This window comes from Ischnura elegans, chromosome 4 (assembly GCF_921293095.1).
Source record: "Ischnura elegans chromosome 4, ioIscEleg1.1, whole genome shotgun sequence".
NCBI lineage: Eukaryota > Metazoa > Arthropoda > Insecta > Odonata > Coenagrionidae > Ischnura > Ischnura elegans.
Genome location: NC_060249.1, coordinates 47,007,023 through 47,028,620, shown reverse-complemented (window position 1 = coordinate 47,028,620; position 21,598 = coordinate 47,007,023). Strand labels below are relative to the sequence as shown.

Here is a 21,598-nt window from a genome sequence, read left to right as displayed (position 1 = left end):
GGGATTGAAACATGATCGAAACATCCATTTTTCTTTTAATCTGTCTACCATAGTTCTACAATCAAGTTTGAGAGATTTCTAAGGTTTAATGACAAAATTCACGGCTATTTCCTGGTTTTTTCACGGCAGACGAAATTCACGGCTTATTCACGGTTTCAAGGTTTTCACAGTTGAGTGGGAACCCTGCTTTTCCTTTGACACCTTCATACAAATAATCATTAGCAATTAACAAAGATAAAATTAATTTAAATAGTCAATCAAAGGAAATATCTGAGAGCTTGAACATTATAACAACCTAACAGTCAGCTAAAAATAGTACATACCTGGAAATGTAGAGGTAGCACAAGCATCGAGAGCAGTAAATGTATGGAGGCTCTTCTCAGCTCTGTCTTGGACACATACTGAGATCTGGAAACAAAAAAATTGAAGGGATTGAAAAATCATAAAAACAGGTGAATAATCTGCTAACTCTAAATTTAGAATAATTCATATTAGACCGAGTCAAACTGACCAATTATGAAGTTCAACACCATTATCATTCATGGAAATTTAATTATAAAGAAATCCAAGCTGAAAGAATTAAGAAGAGCATAAAAAATACCAAAATGTTACTCACTTTGGTGATAATTCTTTATCGGGCAGGATGATTTCCAAAGCATCTAATACATATGGAACCAGAACTTGGACACCATCCAGATCTAGTCTAAATAAATCAGCTGAATTCAAAATAATACTGGATAATACTTCTCCACACACACGAGCCTGATAGGAGAAAAAGGGAAAAAACATTACTAAGCTATAAATTTAATAGCTTTAAATAAGTGCACAGTATATTCATTACACATTATATTTGCTACCTAGATTTAGAAGAGCAAGAACAGAATTTAAACTTACATCTCCACTCCTGTCTTCTGGAATTCTCAATCCCTGCTGAAGAGCTAGGTAAAATCTAGCCAAGTACACAGGCAGAATCTCTTCACCTGTCTTTTTAGCACAGAATATTCTGCAGAGAGCCCCTAGAGCCTCGGCTCTCCCAGATTCAAATTTCTCAATGGTAAGTGTGGGTGGCAGTTCGGTAGCATCATTTAGGGATGCCGGTTGCGATGATGCAGGAGAAAATGATGGACTAGCATTCACCACCATACCCTGGATCCCCAAGCTGTTCCCACTGCCAATACTCTTCCTCACTGAGCCATCCAACAACAGAGAACTTGGGCGTTTTGTGCTGGCTTCCCCTAGCCCTGCAAAATTCACCACATTCATGTATAATAGGGTGGTTTCCTATTATTTTTTTATTGCCTAAATCGAAAGATTATTACTCCTGGAGTACGTATTTCACGCTTTTAGATTTTTAAATGACGATATCTATTTTTCGCGATTAAATGAAAAGTGAAAATTTTCAAGTGCACGAAAACGCGACGCTTAAGTATGAATGTCGGGAAGTCTCTCCGCGTGACGTATTTCTGGTTCCCCTTCCCGCCCTGCGAGGTGACCTTGAGGCGAGGCTTAGCGCTGATACGACGCAGGCTGCTAGCGGCTAGCCTAGTACCCTGCTGGCTGGTAGCGCTTGGCTTAAATAAGGATTATTAATAACTTATCAAACGAGGAAAACTTTCCGACCTTAGCCAGTTTTAATAAGTGATTGTTAAGACATGTTTCCCTGAGCTCTGCGCCTCATGCATGCAATGGTAACCTCAGACGACGTATAACTCCCATCTTCTCGTATAGAAACTAGGTCCCTGTGACGTCACGTGGAGTGGCATCGCATGGGCGCCAATCTGGCCGTTTTCAAATGAGGATAAAAATGGACCATTGCCATTCGTCTAACCCGGTATTTCTAAAACAAAATAATTTGTATATTATGAATACACTAATGGTGGGTAACGAATCGCAATCAATGCCTTTCGTTTTCTTTGATGAAGGAAACCACCCTATTCCCGTAAATAACTAAACCAACTCTAAATTTATCCAAACGTTACATCATAAAAGCAACAAGTAAGAATGATATCTGGTGATTTTTCCCGGTATTCTTCCGCGTTTATTCATTTTGTAGGACAATGTGCCCTGATTGGTCAGGATCATTGAAGACCCTTTTCCACGCGCTGGTGAGATTGTAGCAGTCTTCACGGTTGAAGTTCTTTGTTGTTTTGGCGATTACAATTGCCTCCCTGATTATTCTCCGGTAGTGGCAGCCTTCTTTGTTCAAAAGAGAGGCATTGTCAAAGTCAATATTGTGTGTCGGTCCACTCCATTGGTGTTCTGCCACCGCTGACTGGGTGAAATGTCTATTTTTTACTGCCCTTCTGTGCTCTTGGACTCAGGAGTGTGTGCTCTCGCTATCCTACCTTACGTCGCCTGTACCACGGAAAAGATCTCGAGAGCCCTCCAGAAACACAACATCATGACCAGATTCAAATGCGTCACCAAGATGTCGAATATCCTCGTCAACACGAAAGATCACCACCCTAAAGACATCTGTGGAGGAGTACAGGCGGTCCCCGACTTTCGTACACAATGCGTTCCCGAAAACTTGTACGAAAGTCGAATTGTACGAAAGTCGAACCATTGACTTCCATACTAATTAGGGGTTACGTTCCAAAAGAGCGGAATTTACGTACTAAAACCTTTTTTTTCACGGAATTCATTTCAATTGACTTAATTTTAATAATATATTAATAAAACTCCTCAAATCATATAATTTATTTCGAAAATACGCAGAAAATGCAAATATAAGTTTAAAAAACAAGAACTCCGTTGGCTATCGAGTGAAACTTCCTCTTGGCGTTTAAGTTGACATTCCACTTATTACGTCCACTATAAATAAATGGACATATCAAGTAGCATAAAAAAATGTATTTGTTGAACCCGCACTCTGGATACCTTTTAATTTTTACACCAAAATTCGATGTTTGGCAGGTGACATTCGTGATCGCGTATATTCCGCATGTTATTCAAAAAAGACAAAAGACAAACGGAATTCGGGTGATATGTCGTGCAATATCGTTGCTGAAGGTTTACATGAATTAAACAGCACTCAAACGAAAAAACACAATTAGAAAGAAGGTCTTACTAGTTTTATTGAAAGCTATTCGATGATGTCTAGTCAACTTCTTTTGAAAAATATCTTCAATGTAGTCTTTCCTCTTCTCTTGATAAAGGAGCCTATAGCAGGCAGTCTCTCTCCCAAATAAATCACCTAGATCAGAGTCAATTACCAACAATTCCCTTCATTATATACGTTCATATTGTTTGCATATACTGCCGATACTGCAATTTGAAACAATTGAATGTTGGGATGCGCAATAAACATAGCGGGAATTTTAAAAAAATTACAGACCAGCGTCCGAAAGTCCGAATTTAGCGTACGAAAGTCGAGTAAAAGGTGTCAATTTTGAACGTACGAAAGTGCGAATTGTACGAAAGTCGAGTGTACGAAAGTCGAGGACCGCCTGTATATCAAATTAAATGCAGCTGCGGTGAGTCCTACATCAGCCAAACATCACGAGCACTGAAATGCTGAGTCCAAGAGCACAGAAGGGCAGTAAAAATAGACATTTCACCCAGTCAGTGGTGGCGAAACACCAATGGAGTGGACTGACACACAATAATGACTTTGACAACGCCTCTCTTTTGAACAAAGAAGGCCGCTACTACCCAAGAATAATCAGGGAGGCAATTGAAATCGCCAAAAGTGTATATAAGATGAACAACTTTCTGCATAGACACTTCAGTGGACCTGAGGAAGCCAACTGGAACGTTGGCGAAATATTGTCCTACAAAATGGATAAACGCGGAAGAATACCCGGAAAAATCACCAGATATCATCATAATCTCCGTGGAAGCCTACTAGGAAACAAGTAAGAATGTTTGTGTGCTAGTGCTATAAATAGCCTACATTCGTGAGTGCAAATTTTGCACAACATTTGTTGATATGCAGAGGCCAAGATTCTGCTTATTTCTCGATTCTAGGTCTAGGACTGAGAAATTTATGAACATTATGTGACATGACATCATAACATTGGCACACATTGTTAGGGAATAATAATAATTTCACCACGTTGCAGGGCCCCATAAAATTGAGTCCACCACAATACAGATATAGATTCTAGCTTGTGACTTTTTTTTTGATCGTACTGACATTGAACTCAAGCAGGATTAAGGCAGCATTTTTATCCTGCTTGAATCTTGAAAAGTCAATGCTCTCACAGCTCTAATGAGATATCATGATTTAACAAAAGAATTTCTTCTAGGAATTGCAGATTCTTTGAGACAAAAGTACCGTATAAGCGCGTGTAAGAGGCGCACCTTTTTTCCCAAACATTGCAGCCGAAAATGGGGGTGCGCCTCTTACACAAACTTCTTATCTTCCCCCCTTCCCCTACCCGGTCGCAAGTCCAAGGGGAACTGAGGGGCCTTGGTTTACAGCGTGAGTCAGTCATCTGAAACCCTGGGTCAAAATCAAGCGGCAGATAGGGGAGTTTCTCCCTTAGTGACGTATTTTTAAAATGCTCCTGTTTGAATTTCTTGTAAGCATCGCGCCGTCACGTCGGTATCCCAGAGGTGAACATTGAAAAGATCGCGCGGGGTGATTCGCTCCGGAGCGCGCGCTAAATTTACTGCCACGAGTGGGCATCCCGCGGCATTTATACTGCATATAGTAATCGCTTATCAAACGTAGGGATACGCGTGGTTTTGAAGGACATACCTGATTCGTCAACATCTGTCTTGCCGAGCAATTTCCATTACGCTGAGCACCTGAATTTTCAAAAATTATCTTCAGACGTTAATATGAGGATTTTTGCAACTGAAAATTATATTGGTGTCAAAACCTGCGGTTTAAAAAATTCGAACGAGTGTGTTTATTGTTGGACTAGCGCTGAAGGAGAGGTCGAGGGGAAGGAGCGCGCTCCATATTTCAAGCTACGAGGCTATGAGCGAAGGAGCAAGGGAAGAACAAGTCCGATCTTGCATGTGACGACGTTGCCTTTAAAGTGAAGAGGCGAAGGCACAGCAGTGTTATATACGCAGTTTGCATTGCCTGAAGTTTCCAGTCCGTCTCGTCTTGTTTGAATGCGCTTATGCTACGCTTGTTTCTTCCGAAATTGTGCTGTTAGGACTAAGTTGAATATTAGTAGCCTTGTTTCACCTATAAATCTTTGTGTCACTCAATTAGAGCTCAAAAAACTTAAATGCTGTCAGATATACGTCGCGTTAGGTCTAATTACTTTTTTTAACCTCGTGCGTGTCATACAATTGCTGAAAGATATCGAGATATATTTTCGAGCTCAGAAGGTGACTCACCTAGCATTTGACCTCCAGAAACTCGGAGAATTGAACCTGGTAGACCGAAAAAGGTCAGTTGGTGAGATGGGGTAGGGATGAAACGCGTTTCCATTGATCCCCTGTAACTTGATAATTTCCTATTTTCCTATGGAGTCCCGGAAAGGAAAAAAACCGCCCCTTGCACACACACCGAATTTGGACGGCCGGTAAAATATCGGCCGATATTTTACCGGCGAAGCGATGCTTGCACACACGCCGGATTTTTACCGGTCAAACGATAAGTTGCTATGTTTTTGAGCCGGCGACGGCGATCCACAGTGACAATGGCCGGCAGCTAACCAGCATTTAGCCTGTGCCGGCGCGTGTTCGGTACGTGTGCAAGCTCCAATGCTCTCCCATTGTTCACTATTGGAATGTGGACGGCCGATATTTTACCGGCCGTCGAAAAACGGTGTGTGTGCAAGGGGCCTTATATCTACGACGTGGTTATTATCCTAAGGCGCTGAGATTGCCCCGATTGTTGTCCTATCTCTTGGGAAGGTTCATGCTATGTGCCTGTCGTGTTTTGCCTTAAAATTTTCCACGGCTGCAATTCTATTGCAATACTCCTGCGAGAGCTTTTAAACAAAATTGTTCGTGAGTAGGACAAGCAACGTAGAGCGATGACGTATGCGAAGAGAGGATCGGAACTCTTTCTACTCCCTCTTATGCCGCTATTACCGCCGCAGTTATAAAAATTTCCTCTTTCAAATAGTACTGAAAGAGGAAATTTCGATAACTGTCGAAATTCCAGGCATACGTCTGCAACACCGCACGATAGGATAAAAAAAAATACCGTAAAATTTTTTTTCTTTATAGCTTCCTTCCTCAAAATAGGGGTGCGCCTCTTACACGTGTGCGCCTCTTACACAAGCTTATACGGTAAGTTTTAAAAAATCACCAAAATGAGTTGAATGAATTTTTGGGTTTAAGATAGAGATGGGTCGGTTCTAGTACCCGGTTCTCGGTATTGCCAGTTCTTGCCTGTGGAACTGGTATCGAGAACCGATCGCATAAAGTCAGTACTTAGGAACTGGCTCGGAACGGTGGTGAGGATTTGAATTTGTTGCCCAAACATATGATGTCATCAGAAGTTGGAGGAGTTTCACTATTGATTCGGATGCTATGCAGTACCTAAACTGTTCTACAAGCATATTTCGTGTGGCCTTCAAAATCAACATCAACCACTACTGTTTTCATTGAACGCCTGTTCAGTACTGCAGGCAATATTTATACCAAAAAAAGACTAAATAGGGTAAAAATGTTGAATTTTTAAAATTAAAACCTGAAGAACCAGGGCTGCCTGATATAATGTGACAAATCGGTCGATCATGTATTCTTTAACAACGTGGTATTTAAACTGTTTTATTTGGCAAATTAAATTATGGAGACGATATTAAGTGTTTTTTAAAGAGCTTTCCTCCTAATTTACATCTTTAGCGAAGTTTTGAACTAGCCACGGTGATAACTTTTACGGGAGTCACCCACAATATACAAATGGCATGAAAAATCCACAGAGAAAAAATACCTTTAGTGAAATTATTTTCATTCACTTCTTGAAATACGGAGGGGAAGGAGCGCGCTCCCTTCCCTCCGTATTTCAAGCTACGAGGCTATGAGCGAAGGAGCACGGGAAGAACACGTCTGATCTTGCATGTGACGTCGTTGCCTTCAAAGCGAAGGGGCGAAGGCGCAGCAATGTGAGATAAGCAGTTTGCGTTACCTAAAGTTTCCAGTCCGTCTCGTCTTGTTTGAATGCGCTTATGCTACGCTCGTTTCTTCCGAAATTGTCCTGTTTGGACTATTTTGAATATTAGTAGCCTTGTTGTAACTTTAAATCTTTGTGTCAAACAATTAGAGCTGAAAAAACTTAAATTCTGTCAGATATGCGTCGCGTTAGATCTCTTTCTTTTTTTGAACCTGGTGCGTGTCATACAATTATTGAAAGCTATCGAGATATCTTCGAGCTCAGTAAATGACTCACCTAGCATTTGGCCTCCATAAAATGGGAGATCGATCAAGGTCAGTTGGTGAGACGGGGTAGGGATGAAACACGTTTCTATTGTTCCCCTGTAACTTGATGTTTTCCTATTTTCCTGTGGGGTCTCGGAAAGGAAAAAAAACGGCAGAGGCATTGGCTGATGCAGGGCCGAGTGTGGTTCCGTTAAATCTACGACGTGGTTATTATCCTACGGCGCTGAGATTGCCCTGATTGTTGTCCAAGCTCTTGGGAAGGTTCATGCTATGTGCCTGTCGTGTTTTGCCTTAAAATTTTCCACGGCTGCAATTCTATTGCAATACTCCTGCGAGAGCATTTAAGCAAAATTCTTCGTGAATAGGACAAGCATCGTAGAGCAACGGCGTATGCGAAGAGAGGATCGGAACTCTTTCTACTCCCTCTTATGCCGCTATTACCGCCGCAGTTATCAAAATTTCGAAAATTCGATGACTGTCGAAATTCCAGGCGTACGTCTGCAACACCGCGCGATGGTATAAAAAAAAAATGCTGCAAAATTTTTTTTCTTCATAGCTCCGATGCTCAAAATAGGGGTGCGCCTCTTACACGTGTGCGCCTCTTACACACGCTTATATGGTATATAATACATGTATATAATATATGATGTATCACAGGTCACATTCAATACAACTCTAAATCTTACTAATATGCCAATACTTCCACATTCTATACAAAGGTTATGACAGAATAAATTCAAATCCCACAAGTCACACATTAATGCGCATACAATTAATCTGACAAAGATAGATACTTTTGGTAATATGAACAAATTAACATATGTATCAAACAAAAATAGAAAAACTTACTGGAGTTATCAGATATGTGAGTTGATCCATGACACCCAATATGGGCAGCTTCAAACAACCACTCTCCAAACATATGAAGAATACTATTGCATTTTGGTCTAGCTGGGGCCAAAGGTGGTCTAGTGTCTTGTCCTAAATTGGAAAGCACACCTGAAAAGCAACAGAAGTTTTAGTGAAGGTATAAGCATACTTCAGCAACAGTGAGATAGTGTCATATGGCCGAAGCTAATGCAGCATTCAGAGCTAAAAAGTTGCTACTCTGCTCCAAGAACATAAGAATAGATACACAGAAACAGCATATGCAATGGTAGTGGAACTCTTTAAGTACTAGCGACATATAAAGAAACACACCCCCAGCAGTAGAAGGTGATTTCGATAGAGCCATACAGAGTAAAAACCGAGAGAACAATGGCAAAAAATAGGAAAGCGGGTAGAAAAATCAAGAAGTCACCAAGAAAAACCATAAACCTGGAAGAGAATTTGAATAGTTTGAATAGTTGAATTTGGTTAGTTCCTCATTTGCCTTTCAAACGAATATCTGGGTTGATACACTGACCCTATTAATCCTAATTTTCCAGCCTTGAATTTTTTCAATTTTTTTTCATATTGAAGACTAACGTTGAAACTTCCCACCCTCTCATACACATATTTTCATGTTTCAGTATTCTTTTCATTTGATTTCTTAAATTCATTCTGAGCATTAACAGAAATTGGCCAGACAAGACTTGTCAATTATAATTTATATGAAACTAGAAAGAAATAGGCTTGTTTTCTATTTTGAATCAAGCCACAAAGCAATGATTGGCTAGGCTCAATTGTGAGGTCACCAATAGGCCAAAGAAATGACAGTGAAGTCTGTACGAAACTTATGGAAGCTTAAGGTTTCCTGAATATCAGTGTTTACATGTTATCATAAATATGAAGAGGGGAAATAGCACACAGCAAATAGAGAGAACTGGCACTTTTTAAAGAGATCCAATATTTTCAGAGCAGTTACCTGAATACTGCAATAACCAGGTAAACTTTATAAAATTAATTAAATACTTGGGATGTGCATTACTTTTTGGAGTGCTCAACAAGCTTCCCACACCTTTTAATCTTTTCAATTGATATGTAGTGATTGTTGTATTTATTCTTTTCCACATATCTCCATACCAATTCAAAAGGGATTCTTTCAATGAAATTATGTTTGATAATGATCATGAAGGATGTTATACATGCGACTTTATTCCGAGCCCTTTCATGAACTTTACTTGGCCTTCCAATCAAAGCATAGGTTTCACTACTATAAATAACTGGTATTTTATATTTCCTAAATGATGAAACTACCGAACCTGATGAATTCAGAAATCACAAACACAGATAGATGAAGTGATCCATTCATAAAAGAGAATCATTATTCATAAACAATATATCATTTCAACTCTATTCCATTGTGATGCACAAAGGTTAAGAAAACACTTAGCTGTTTCACAAAATAAAATATATTGCGACCGGTTTCAAAACCGGTCGCAATATATTTTATTTTGTGAAACAGCTAAGTGTTTTCTTAACCTTTGTGCATCATGAAGGAGTTTCACCATGTTACGCCAACCACCATCGCATCTATTCCATTGATCATCCTTTCTCTTAACTTGCCATAAAATGTCCAATTTTCCCATAAAATATTTATCAATTAAAACATTAATGCAAACAGAACTAAATAATTTTACAACTCTTTTCTCTGTCATGTTGGCCTTCAAATAACGTGCCAAAGAGATAATCAAAACCAGCTAAGCAGAATACTTTTTATACTCTCACACCTGAGGAGATGACTTAGCTAAAGGGAAAACATGCTATCTAGATTCTTAATTCCATCACTGAACATGGGAATAATACAGGCAATACATCTTCAGAAAATAGGTCAGAGATATACTTACTCGTTAGGCTTGATGTAGATGAGGGACCTGAGTTAGTTGTTGCTGTGCTGTGGCTTGTAGTGACGGTGCGTCCACTGGTCAAGCCTATGAGAGATGCTTTAGGCATACCTATTTTAATACAAAAGTAACTATTAATCTCACAAAACAGTAAAAATTCCTCAATATGACTCACTTAAAACGTTAAATTATTACTAAAGTCAAAAACTAAGCATTATTTGTGGCCTGTCTGCAAAAATTGCAAACAACAGAGCCACTGCATGCAATTAAATATTAAACTCAGGTTTATTGTATTTGATAAAAGATCGGTCATTGTGCATGCCTTCCACAGGTGTATAGTTTTCAACTCATCAAATGCCAATCATTTTAAATTGAACTCTCAAACATTCACAGGCTTAAGAGGCACAATTAAGGACTGCATTCCAGAACGTTACTCAAGTCTTGATCTTGATTCAAAAATGGCTTGGTTGGCACGCTTGCATTACACTTGAGTACCAAAGGTAGCTCACACTATACTTAACAGTTGATAAATTCAATGATCCCAACTCCAATTAAGTAACTAAGTGCTAAGATGTCCACCCCTATCATCTCATGTTTTTGAAATGTAATATTTCTCATAGAAATACTTCCACGTTTGATGTTGTACCCCAGTAATGTTAGTATTTGATGAGTGGGAGTCCATGAGTGACAATGGTTAACGTAAATGATTTCTTTGTAACTTTAGCGATTGATCGTTACCACAGTTACTTAAGCTCAAGTGAGTTTAGTTGAATTCGTATCGGAGACCCTTCCCCCTACCACACTGGTGGGGTGAGGAGGGTTGACGAGCATATTAATGACATCCACCTGCATGATGCATCCTGAAGGCCTCCAATACTGATGAATGTGAGCGAAAATTCCACAGAGAAAAAGATCATTTGCCAAAACCGGGACTTAAAACCCAGATCTCCCCATTTCTGGTCAAGCGCTTTAGCCAGATAAGCTACCGAGGCATCTTTCCCCTCTCTGGAAATTTGTGGACAATAACAGACATTTTTATTCTTTGCCTGTTGATGCATCCTGAAAGCCTCCAATACTGATGAATATTGCATGTCCAGTGTAGTCCACTAATTTCTACAGAGGGGAAAGACACCTCAGTAGCTTCACTGGCCAAAGCATGTGACCGGAAATTGGTAGATCCAGGTTCAAATCCCACTATAGAAGAATGTCTTTTCGTCTGTGGAATTTTCAGACAATTAGTGCATTGCGGGTGACCCCACAAAGTTTTCACCATATCCAGTCCTGGTATACTTAAAAAATCTGAAGAATCTCGCTGCAAGAGCCAACATTTTGAATATAGCCGATTTCCTAAATGCAAACTCTAATAGGGTGGTTCCCTTTATTTTTAATTGCAGAAATCGAAAGATTATTACTCCTGGAATACACATTTCGTGCTTTAAGATTTTAAAAATGAGGATATTTATTTTTTTAATATAAGTGAAAAGTGAAAATTTTCAAGCGCACGAAAATGCGACGGCTAAGTATGAATGCTAGGAAAAGCCCACGTGACATTATTCTTGTTCCAGATGCCACCGTGTGAGGTGACCTTGGTGAAAGGCTATGAGCATCTACAAGATGCAGGCTGCTAGCAGGTAGCAGAGTACCCTGCTAGCTGGTAGTGCTTAGCTTAAATAAGGATTATTATTACCCCATCAAACAAAGGAAACTTTCGGACCATAGGAAATTTTAATGGGTGATTATTAAGAGATGTTTCCCTGAGCTCTGAGCCTCATGCATGCATTGATAATCTCAGACGATGTATAACTCCCGTATATGATCTAAATAACTCTAATAAAATATATAATCTAAATAATCTAATAAAACTCCCTAACTCGTATATAATCTAGGTCCCTGTGACGTCATGTGGAGTGGCATCGCATGGCTGCCAATCTGGCCTTTTTCAAATGAGGTTAAAATTGACCATTAAAATTCGTCCAAACTGGGATTTCTAAAACCAAATAATTTATATATTATGAATACACTAATGTTGGGTAACGAATCGCAATCAATGCCTTTCATTTTCTATGATGAAGGAAACTATCCTATTTAAACACAACTTGTCTCTGAGATTTGAACCACTGAGGTAGAGTGGACTCGTGAAGACTCAAGATTGAGTCAAGTTCTGGAATACAGCCCTGAGGCTCCAATTGATAATCCTAAAAACAAAAAAGCACAGGGACATTTATTTGGACAGAGTTGGTTGATAAGAGGTGGTTGGGTACACTCCTACCCTTGATCGCTGAAGAGGGGGCCACACTAAAGCTTTTGGCAAGTCTGCGTTGCGGTGGAGGAGTGGGTGAATGGGTTGCTGAAGAAGGATGTGAGGAGGACTCTTTCTTCTCAGAGCTACCCTCATCCATGTAAGGCTGTGCAATACCTGGAACCATAATCCAACAGAGCTTTCACCACAGAAGTCAACCCGACACCCAAGGCAACTGTGCTTGAGGAATGGTGACTGATGAAACAAACCCACACACACAAAAACAAAACAGAAGTACAGCTATAGCAAAACATGGTAGCAGTCACACAGCCTATACTTGAGGAGCCTCATCTTGGAATCCAAAAAGGCCATGGAAAGCAGAGGTATTTAAGCCTAGTCTATTATTTAATTAGGGTAGAGCCACGTGTGATTACTTCAAAATCATAATATGGAAACCACATTCTTAACCAGAACACTACATATAATGTAGCAAGACAATATCAATCTCGTGTTAGCTTCAGCTGAATAATACATGACCAATGTAGGATTCCAAGTTCTCACAGCATGTTTGCAGACTAATGAGGGTTAAGGTGACGCCATTAACTAAATCATAGCACTGGCTTCTGTGAAAGACTACCTGGATACAGCTTAAACCATTTACCACTCGTATAAATTCATAAAATAATGGATTCATAAGCATGAATGATTTCTTTGCCTCTAAATCAGTCCTCGGTCCACGTATTCTAGAAGGCTTGTTTACACAACTGCCACCATGAATGCCATAACTCGACCAATGCCAAAACAACTATGAAGACAAAATACATGCTACAATACACAATATTTTAGCTCCAGACCCTCATGCCACAACAATCAATTCAACTTGAAAAGTGCAAGGCATGCTCTGTGAAATGATTACATTAAGTTATTGCACTGATAAGTGAAATAGTGGAAAGAGCAAATATCAACATAAAACAATGTAACCACAATATACAACACTATTCTACACCATACAAATCCTTGTCTAGGTGAATACAAATCAATCAATTCCGGTCTCAATAATTGGCTTGCCAAAGTTCTAATACACTAGTAATTCCCCACACTTTCAAAATCCCCGAAAAAATTAAACCAAATTGGAGCAATAACACTGAGAGCTAAGTAACAGTACATGTACACTAACACCAGTGGCAATATGAAATGAAAAAGATTTCCATAAATCTGTTATTAAATACATTTAACATTGACTATCAGTCACAAGACTCAATTACTAGAGCCAAGTATAAGAATTAAACATATTCACAACATCAAAGTATAATTTCACAAGTAAAATATTTTTCAATCTCACCCGGTGAAACCTAATGTCTTCTACAAGAATGAAATTTTAATGCATTTAGCCAACACACTTATACTACAGGTATTTCTCTGATTAAAGAGATAATAGTTTATATGTTTACATGAAATTTTTCATAACAAATAGAAGGAAGGACTTAAAAATTTTAATCTATCTTTAACAAAAATTTTAATCATCCTTCTGTTGACTACGGACCATTAAATTTCACCCTATTATGCCTTATTACTCCACATTTATCATGTTTAAATCCTTAGCCCAGACAAGTAGATTAAATTAATTATTAGGAACAAAGGCAGCAAACAAATGCAAGACATGAAGATAGTGAAAAACATTAAAACAAAATAATTTGTAATCATACAATGAATTAATTGAAGAAAAAATTTCTTTAGGGTCAACTAATCTAAATCTAGGTGCTTCTTCATATCACAGCTACATACATGTACAAGGCTATTTTGTATCATGAGGGCACAATATTCCACTGCTACTATGTATTTCCCTTCTGAAATAACACTTATTTTGATTATGCATATTGCACTGCATTACATTATTATGGTATACTTATTCCAATGGCGTAATATAATGCCTTAGTGATTTGTATTATCAGTACGAGAATTATCACAACGAAAATGCTACTAGTTGAGTAATCCAGATAAATGCCTCATTGAAATGTAACCATCAGAGGGAATAATGGCTAAAATATATTTTTTTAATTTTTTTTTGTCCATAAAAAGTTTATTGTAAAGCAAAAGTCAATTTAGGATATTTTTGTATTGTGTTGAACCAAGACGCAAGTTGAAAATCGAAAGCAATCCCATTGCATTGTAGGCAACACAAATCAAGCTCATCGAACATTAAAATACAACAAATGCATCAATAAAAAGGGTAAGGAAAGTTATGCATGCATATACATGCTTATAGGTGAAAAAGGGGAAATATCTACTGCTCATAAATTTTGCATTACATTCAAATGCAACAAAAACAAAGTTTATGCAGGTGTTTATTTGTATGTTCCTTATGCAGGCTTCCGCGGGTCGATGAGTATGAAGATACGTCTCTTTCGGGTAATACACCGCGTGGGTCCATTGTTCTCGGACGACAGTTTCGCCGGCGTTACAGTCGGCGAAACTGACGTCCGAGAACAATGGACCCACGCGGTGTATTACCCGAAAGAGACGTATCTTCATGTTTATTTGTATGGGCTTTGAAAAAACTGGGAACAGTAGGCCAATATTCTTTCACTACACGGGTAGCTCAAAACTTTGGAACAATGAAAAAGGCAATATAGCAAGTCCAACAATTGAAAGAGATGGTTAACATTAAAAATCATTGATCTAGCGCAGAAAGCCCGCCAACTCACAGTTCACAGGCAACCATTTCTTTTACTCTCTTAGATAAGATCTTTCAGCCACTGATCGTGAAGTGACAGACATATTCATATATGAAAATAAAATCTTCGCTGACCATTTTTGACAGTTAAAATAAACAACCATTGTGCAATTATTGTTACATAAACCTTTATAAAAATATTCTCTTAATGTGTTTAATAAATGTTTTTCTCATGTAAATTAACCTTTTCTGCCTTCTTGAGTGTGCATTTGAAAGACACTTTGGCATTTCAGTGACTACACCAGCTCTAATTGCTGGCTCAGGTATCTCTATATTCCCGAAGATACCAAAATAAAATGGAATAAAACCCTCTTCTAAAAATTTGAAAGGATTCGAGTTATATCTAACCACCCTCCTTTCCAACCAGAGCATTCACATTTCTTCACGACAAATTTTATACAAGATTTGTTCCAATAGTATCATTTGTGCCTTTCAGTGTATCTCGCAACAAGAACAATTCAGTGTGATGATCAGTGCAGTAGAAATGTACTGATAGGAGGCTACAATAGCTATAATGCCAATCAAATGCTGGCACAACTTTCGATGCAATCAAGTAAAATTTGCAAATAAAGCACCCTAAATTCAGGATATATACATTTTGCATGTTATTCAAAAATGACAAAAGACAAACGGAATTTGGATGATATTTCGTGCAATATTCTCATCCAACTTGCACCTTCACTATCGTAATTTTCCCCCTATTCCTCGCACCACTCGATGACTATTCTTTGTTATATATTTGTAAATACTGTTAAATATTTTTTGCTATTGTTGGTTACGTTGCTTAATATTATGAAATTGTTTCTCCAGTCCTCTGTAATTGGCCTCGTGCTGTTTTTGGATTAACTACATAAATAAATAAATTGTTGTAGAAGGTGTATATGTTGTACATGAATTAAACAGCACTCAAAAACACTTTTAGAAAGAAGCACTATAATTTATTAATTTTATTGAAAGCTGTGTGAGAAGGCATCTTTTCAACTTTTTTTTTAATCTCTCCAATGGAGACTGAACGACAGCTTTCTTCTTCTCTTGACAAAGGAGCCTATAGCAAGCAGTGTCCTCTCAAAAAAATCACCTTGATTAAAGTCAACACTGCCCTCGATAGCATCCGAATATATTGTCCGCATATACTTCCATATGAAACAGTTGAATGTTGTGATGCGCAGTAAGCATCCTGGGAATTTCAAAAAATTACATACAAGCATTCGAAAGTCCGAATTTAGTGCACAAAAGTCAAGTAAAAGGTGTCAATTTGTAACGTACAAAAGTGTGAATAGTGCGAAAATCGAGAACCGCCTATATTTAACATTGATTAATAAATCAAGAGGTAGATGGGAAGAATGCTGTAAACTAAGAAAGCGATCGCATTATGGAAAGGTTAAATGACAAAATGTAGATCAAGCACAAACAAAATTTACCCAAAAAGGAATCCACAAGGACAGCAATGCCTCTGATGGCTTTGGAGAATATTTTGGGCAGCTGAGTAAGACATGGATGCTGGTATGGATCCACGACATCTTCACTCGTTATGGCGTACTGCAGGAATTTCTGAGTTTGGCTTATAATTGCTGGATGGCAAAGATCGACAGGATCCCCGATGCAGTGCAAAAATCTGTACCACGCTTGTGCAATACAGTCATTGGTCATGCCACTGGGAATCAACTGAGCATCTTCTTCAGCTGGAAAAACAAAAACATACACATACATATGATGATATATGACAGTAAATATATACTTTGATTACCTTCAGAGTGTATAAGTATAGAATGAATATCAAACTTTCCTTTCTCACACCAAATTCAACCAAAAAGAACAGAAAGTTGACAGCATCCCAAGTTTCCCCATAATATATACAAAAATAATCCCACTTGAAGACAACTATTGTTTGGGGTTTTCAGGACATTAAGGCAAAAATTATGAAAATGATGATACATACATTCATTTTCACCCAGCAAGAATTACTCGAGGGAAATCTAACAAAATGGGAAAAATTAAAGCTGGTAACCATATTTTCCTGACTTAGATTGCATGCTCAACAACAAGGCAAAATCATTGAAAAAGTAAAACATTGCCATCATGATCCTCTTCTTCTGAAATTACTAAAAATATTTTTCATGAAGGAAGCAGCAATATTTACTTACAGACTTTCAATTCAGGAAAGGATGGACCATACATGAACTCAAGGAGCTTTGACGTGAGAACCAAATTCACTCTGTTCCACTGCTCAATGAGAGCCATTCGGTGACGCCAATTCATACACATCTCCCGAAAAGTTTTCCACAAAGGAGGTGATGGAAAGCAACGTGAGCAAGCAAGAAGCCACACTTCAAAGAGCACACTGAGGACACGCTCACAAAGCTGATCACCAACATCATCTGAAAAAGAATAAAATAATCAATACCGGCAACATTCAATTATGGTGAGCCAAAAGCTGATTTCTCGAAGCATATTCGAACAATAATGTGGGATTTTCCACAACATAGAATTTTAATTCCACCAAGCATAATTCTAATCAGTAAAATTACCTAGTCATTGGACATCTTTAACAACAGAGTAATTGAGGGTGGATGAATTTCTTTACTATCCATTAAATTACCTATTTTACCATCCAAATACTACAGTCATGGATTGAATTGTGATTTCCACTCACAGTAAATGATCCCAGTTGAAATTACACCTTACTCGGTGGACAAATACAGATACCAATTCCATATTTCAGGAAAGAAGGCAATTGGAATGGGCAGCATTGTTAAGTACATTCCGAGACAAACAATGCTCACTTATCAGATTTTCTACGGAGAAAGTTGAAAGTTACAATTATTAGACAGAGTGGATACTAACATCCAATGGCCGGAGTTGTTTGCTGAGCTTCGAAATTGAAATCCTATCTTGTATTTGGTAGGTTGAATAGATAGACACTTAGCGGTGAAAAAAATGTCCTTCATTACACTATTTACTGACTTTGTTTTAAATTAACAATTGAGAAAGATGCCACCCTCTTTTCATAAGTTGAAGACATCATTTGAGTTATGGATCATTTACGCATTTAGGAGCCATGCACTGAAGAAAGGAATTGCTCGCGGGACTGTTAAGAATGATGAATCACATGAAGCCCATGCACTAGATCTACGAGAGGCATGTTGGACATTATTTCATGATGTCATCAACTCATCTCCTAAAGGGTTAAGGTCATCAATTTTTCCCAGCAAATGGCTTGAGTAGCTGAAAAATTGAAAAATGGAAAAATATGAGCCTCTTTACTTTTCGAACTCTACCATAATTCCACATAAAAGAAAACTGCCATAACTCCACAGTAAAAGAAAACTGCCAATTGAGCACATTGGCCATTTCACTTACATAAAAATTGAAAATACAAGAAAGAAAGAGGACAACAGGTCAAAAGTTTTCTAGTAAAAAATTTGCATGAGTGATGACAACACACAGGGCCAACTAACATAAGGTGGTCCAATCATACCTTCAAGTCACTGATAAATGATAGTTAATGTACTTACTAAAGACATGTCTCTCCACAGAAATTAATATGCCATACTCTCCTCATGTTGTTCCATCAAATGTGATCAATGCAAATAGTTACATTTTGTGCTTTACATCATTTTATAACTATTATTTTAACCAGATGATTTACACCAGGATTTAAAGTCATTCAAAATAAGATTTAATTAATCAATCCTCAAGCCAATGGATATAATAATCATATGGGTTCAGAATACAGAGTGGTTTTCATCCTACCAACTTAACTGCAGTCGCCACTTAATAGGGTAGAAATCAAATAGTTAAGATAGGAGATGCGTGGGATATAGGATTCTTCTGTAGCAGGGATTGGTGGTTGAGGCAACCACTAAGAAGCCTACAGCTGAGAAAAATAGTAATATGCTCAGGAAAAATCTCCACAACCCTCAAGTCGGTTGGGCTTGAGAATCAAGGCATATCAAAAAATGTGACACCACCATCAAACACGTGCACATTACCTTTAACAGTTGGAGGTCCCAATAAAGTATCATTTATGGCCAACAAAAAAAGAAGTAGTGACTCCCATGTTTCTCTATTCATACGATTAGACACTTGGGCCAGAGTCTGAAGTGTTCTCAGGACACGGTGGCATAGTACAGCCTGTCGATTGATCACATCATGGCCTATATACAAAAAAATAAAAATAATTATTCAACATTTTATTTTATCATAAGCATTTAATGATGTTGACCACATCCATTATTCCCAATTGTCACACGACACACAAGGAAATGAACAAGATTGTAAGCACCGCCCATAACCTTCATTTTCATAATAAATACAGAGAGCTCATAAAAACTGCCCATTACTTTTCTGCCAAAGCCCAGTTGAAGGAATAACACGCTGTAACAGATTAAAAACAATGAGAAACGAGCAAAAATTGCAAATAATAACAGGCTAAGATAATGCTGCTAAGACAAGTCAATGGACTTTCTTAAGGAGTTTCTAATTACACTAATACATACACAGAAAAGACACATATAAGTTTATACTTCACAAACAAACATCAAACTTCATTTTTACTCCACTGACATAAATTGTAAGGAGCATAAGAGCATTCAGAACCTCTTTAAGATAGCAAACTACTTAAAACTTTGAAGCAGAACGAGAATACTAAAATACTTTGAACATGTATTGAACCAGTATCCATGTTAATCCAAAGAGAGCCCAGGGAGAAAAAAATGGAATTAATATGTATCCACATGAGTAACATATCCAAAGTATAACTGTACACGACCGCACATGGGCTACTCCCCTAGATATTACCGGACTACTGAAAACAAAAGGTGCTTCCATGAACAAGAGAGAGAATTTATACTAGAAGCACATACATGAACACAAATTAACCTCGGAGAACGGCGTAGCCACGCCCTTCTCAAATTGAAGAGTTGGATCATAAAATAAAACACACTTTGAAGCCCATATTAAATATAATTATAGTATCGTAACGACGTAAACGATATTGAGGTGTAAATGCTCTTAACACCTACATTGAATACAGACATGACCACATCATTAGCGATTAACTCATGACAATATATAAACATGAAAACTGTCAACCACAAAAATATATGAGTAAATAGGTCGCAGTTACCTATGTCCAAATAAAGAAATGGCCAGGCTTGAAAGAGAAACAAAATGTCATTAGGAATACACCCACGTATGAGGACAGCAAATATCAGATTCGCAGTTAAATAATAAAAACCACAGCCATATGGTTAGTAAATATCGAATGACCCAAATCGTACCTTCCCCTTTCCTGGGCACAAATAAATTGTGAAAATGGTTTATCATTTTCCTTGCATACAGGTTCGGATCTTCACATACTGGCTTTGGAACGCTTATCTTCGGTACAGGATGTAATGCCGAGAGCCACTCACAGTAAACAAAAACACAATCACGTATTGTGTCATGCTCGCTCAAAGGAAGACTGAGCCCAAAACAGACAACCTGTAAAGGAAGTTGGTTCTTCATATTCGACATTCTCGATCGCAACGCTTTAATTTTAAGTTACGGCTCTTTACCTCCATGCACCACAGAACCTCCCTGTCGGTAGTTAAAGGACTTGGCTCGGCTGCCTGAGAAATTCCCAAATTGCCGGCTAGGTGTTTGACAACGGATACCGCCACTGCCTTCCCTTCAACCATAGGAAATTTTCCCAAAACGCTAAAATTTTCTTCGTTCCCATTATGAATAAGTGAACTGAGTGATGCCCATTCAGAATACATCCCTAGGTCTTCTGGAATAAGAAAACACATCGATTAGTGACTTCATGAGAGTTTAGACGTCATTCATGATAGCTATCGAAGTAAATAACTTACCTGAAAAGAACCTTTAGACCCCTTGCTATGTCTATAAATGCTACCCAAAATGGGCAAATAAGAATATTGTTTGAGAAAAACAATATATCATGCCATTATAACGTTAGAGCACAGGTGTCAAGCAGTGCTAAAAACCTGCGGAATTCACACCATTGACCCACGACGCCATATTTTCCAAATTCCATTACGGAAGGCAATCATGCTACCACCCACAGAATTTTTCACCTACTTTCAAGGTACCAACGTAAAAAAGTTATATAATATATTTTAGTATGCTTTGCCCCACTTTGCCCGAACCCACCCGAACCATAAGTAACTGCATAAATTTTTATCGTGTTCACAAAATAATAAGGTAATATAAGGTGTATAAGTATAAGGTGTTCGCAAAATAATAAAGTGTTTAATAAAGGTCATGTCATTCAGGGAGGATGTGCACCCAGCTGGGTTCAGAAAAATGTCTGCTCGACGTACTTTTTTTTCTTTCCTTTCATATAATAAGAGGCCACCTTTTACGCCAATCATTCTAAGCAAAGATGCTCGCTCTCTAAAATTTTGAAAATGCGACCACAAAAACTAGATTTTCTTCATAGTACAGTGGGTACAGAGCATCAAAAAAGGTGTGCCGAGAGGGTGGGCATGAAAGGAGGAGTGGGATCCTTCTTTCATGAGTTGGGATCCAACAGGCTGAATCATGGCCTCCTTGAATGCA

At 38.2% G+C, this 21,598-nt stretch overlaps 1 protein-coding gene across 9 annotated transcripts in view; it reads right to left on the bottom strand.

The window, feature by feature from the left end:
* LOC124157399 (ral GTPase-activating protein subunit beta) overlaps positions 1 to 21,074 on the bottom strand; it is a 61,404-nt gene extending 40,330 nt beyond the window's left edge. For 4 of the 9 annotated variants that reach the window (XM_046532076.1, XM_046532078.1, XM_046532080.1 and 1 more), the window contains exons 1-13: positions 20,890 to 21,074; positions 20,593 to 20,807; positions 20,317 to 20,518; positions 20,163 to 20,189; positions 19,027 to 19,191; positions 17,179 to 17,412; positions 16,456 to 16,716; positions 12,331 to 12,477; positions 10,065 to 10,172; positions 8,146 to 8,295; positions 895 to 1,241; positions 617 to 762; positions 324 to 408 (exon numbers count right to left, since the gene is read on the bottom strand). In XM_046532076.1, the coding sequence (XP_046388032.1) occupies positions 324 to 408; positions 617 to 762; positions 895 to 1,241; positions 8,146 to 8,295; positions 10,065 to 10,172; positions 12,331 to 12,477; positions 16,456 to 16,716; positions 17,179 to 17,412; positions 19,027 to 19,191; positions 20,163 to 20,189; positions 20,317 to 20,518; positions 20,593 to 20,796 (2,076 nt within the window). In that variant the 5' untranslated portion in view covers positions 20,797 to 20,807; positions 20,890 to 21,074. The remainder of the gene's footprint in view (positions 1 to 323; positions 409 to 616; positions 763 to 894; positions 1,242 to 8,145; positions 8,296 to 10,064; positions 10,173 to 12,330; positions 12,478 to 16,455; positions 16,717 to 17,178; positions 17,413 to 19,026; positions 19,192 to 20,162; positions 20,190 to 20,316; positions 20,519 to 20,592; positions 20,808 to 20,889) is intronic. The other 5 variants (XM_046532083.1, XM_046532084.1, XM_046532077.1 and 2 more) reach the window with 4 other exon arrangements.
* Positions 21,075 to 21,598: the final 524 nt, after the last annotated feature.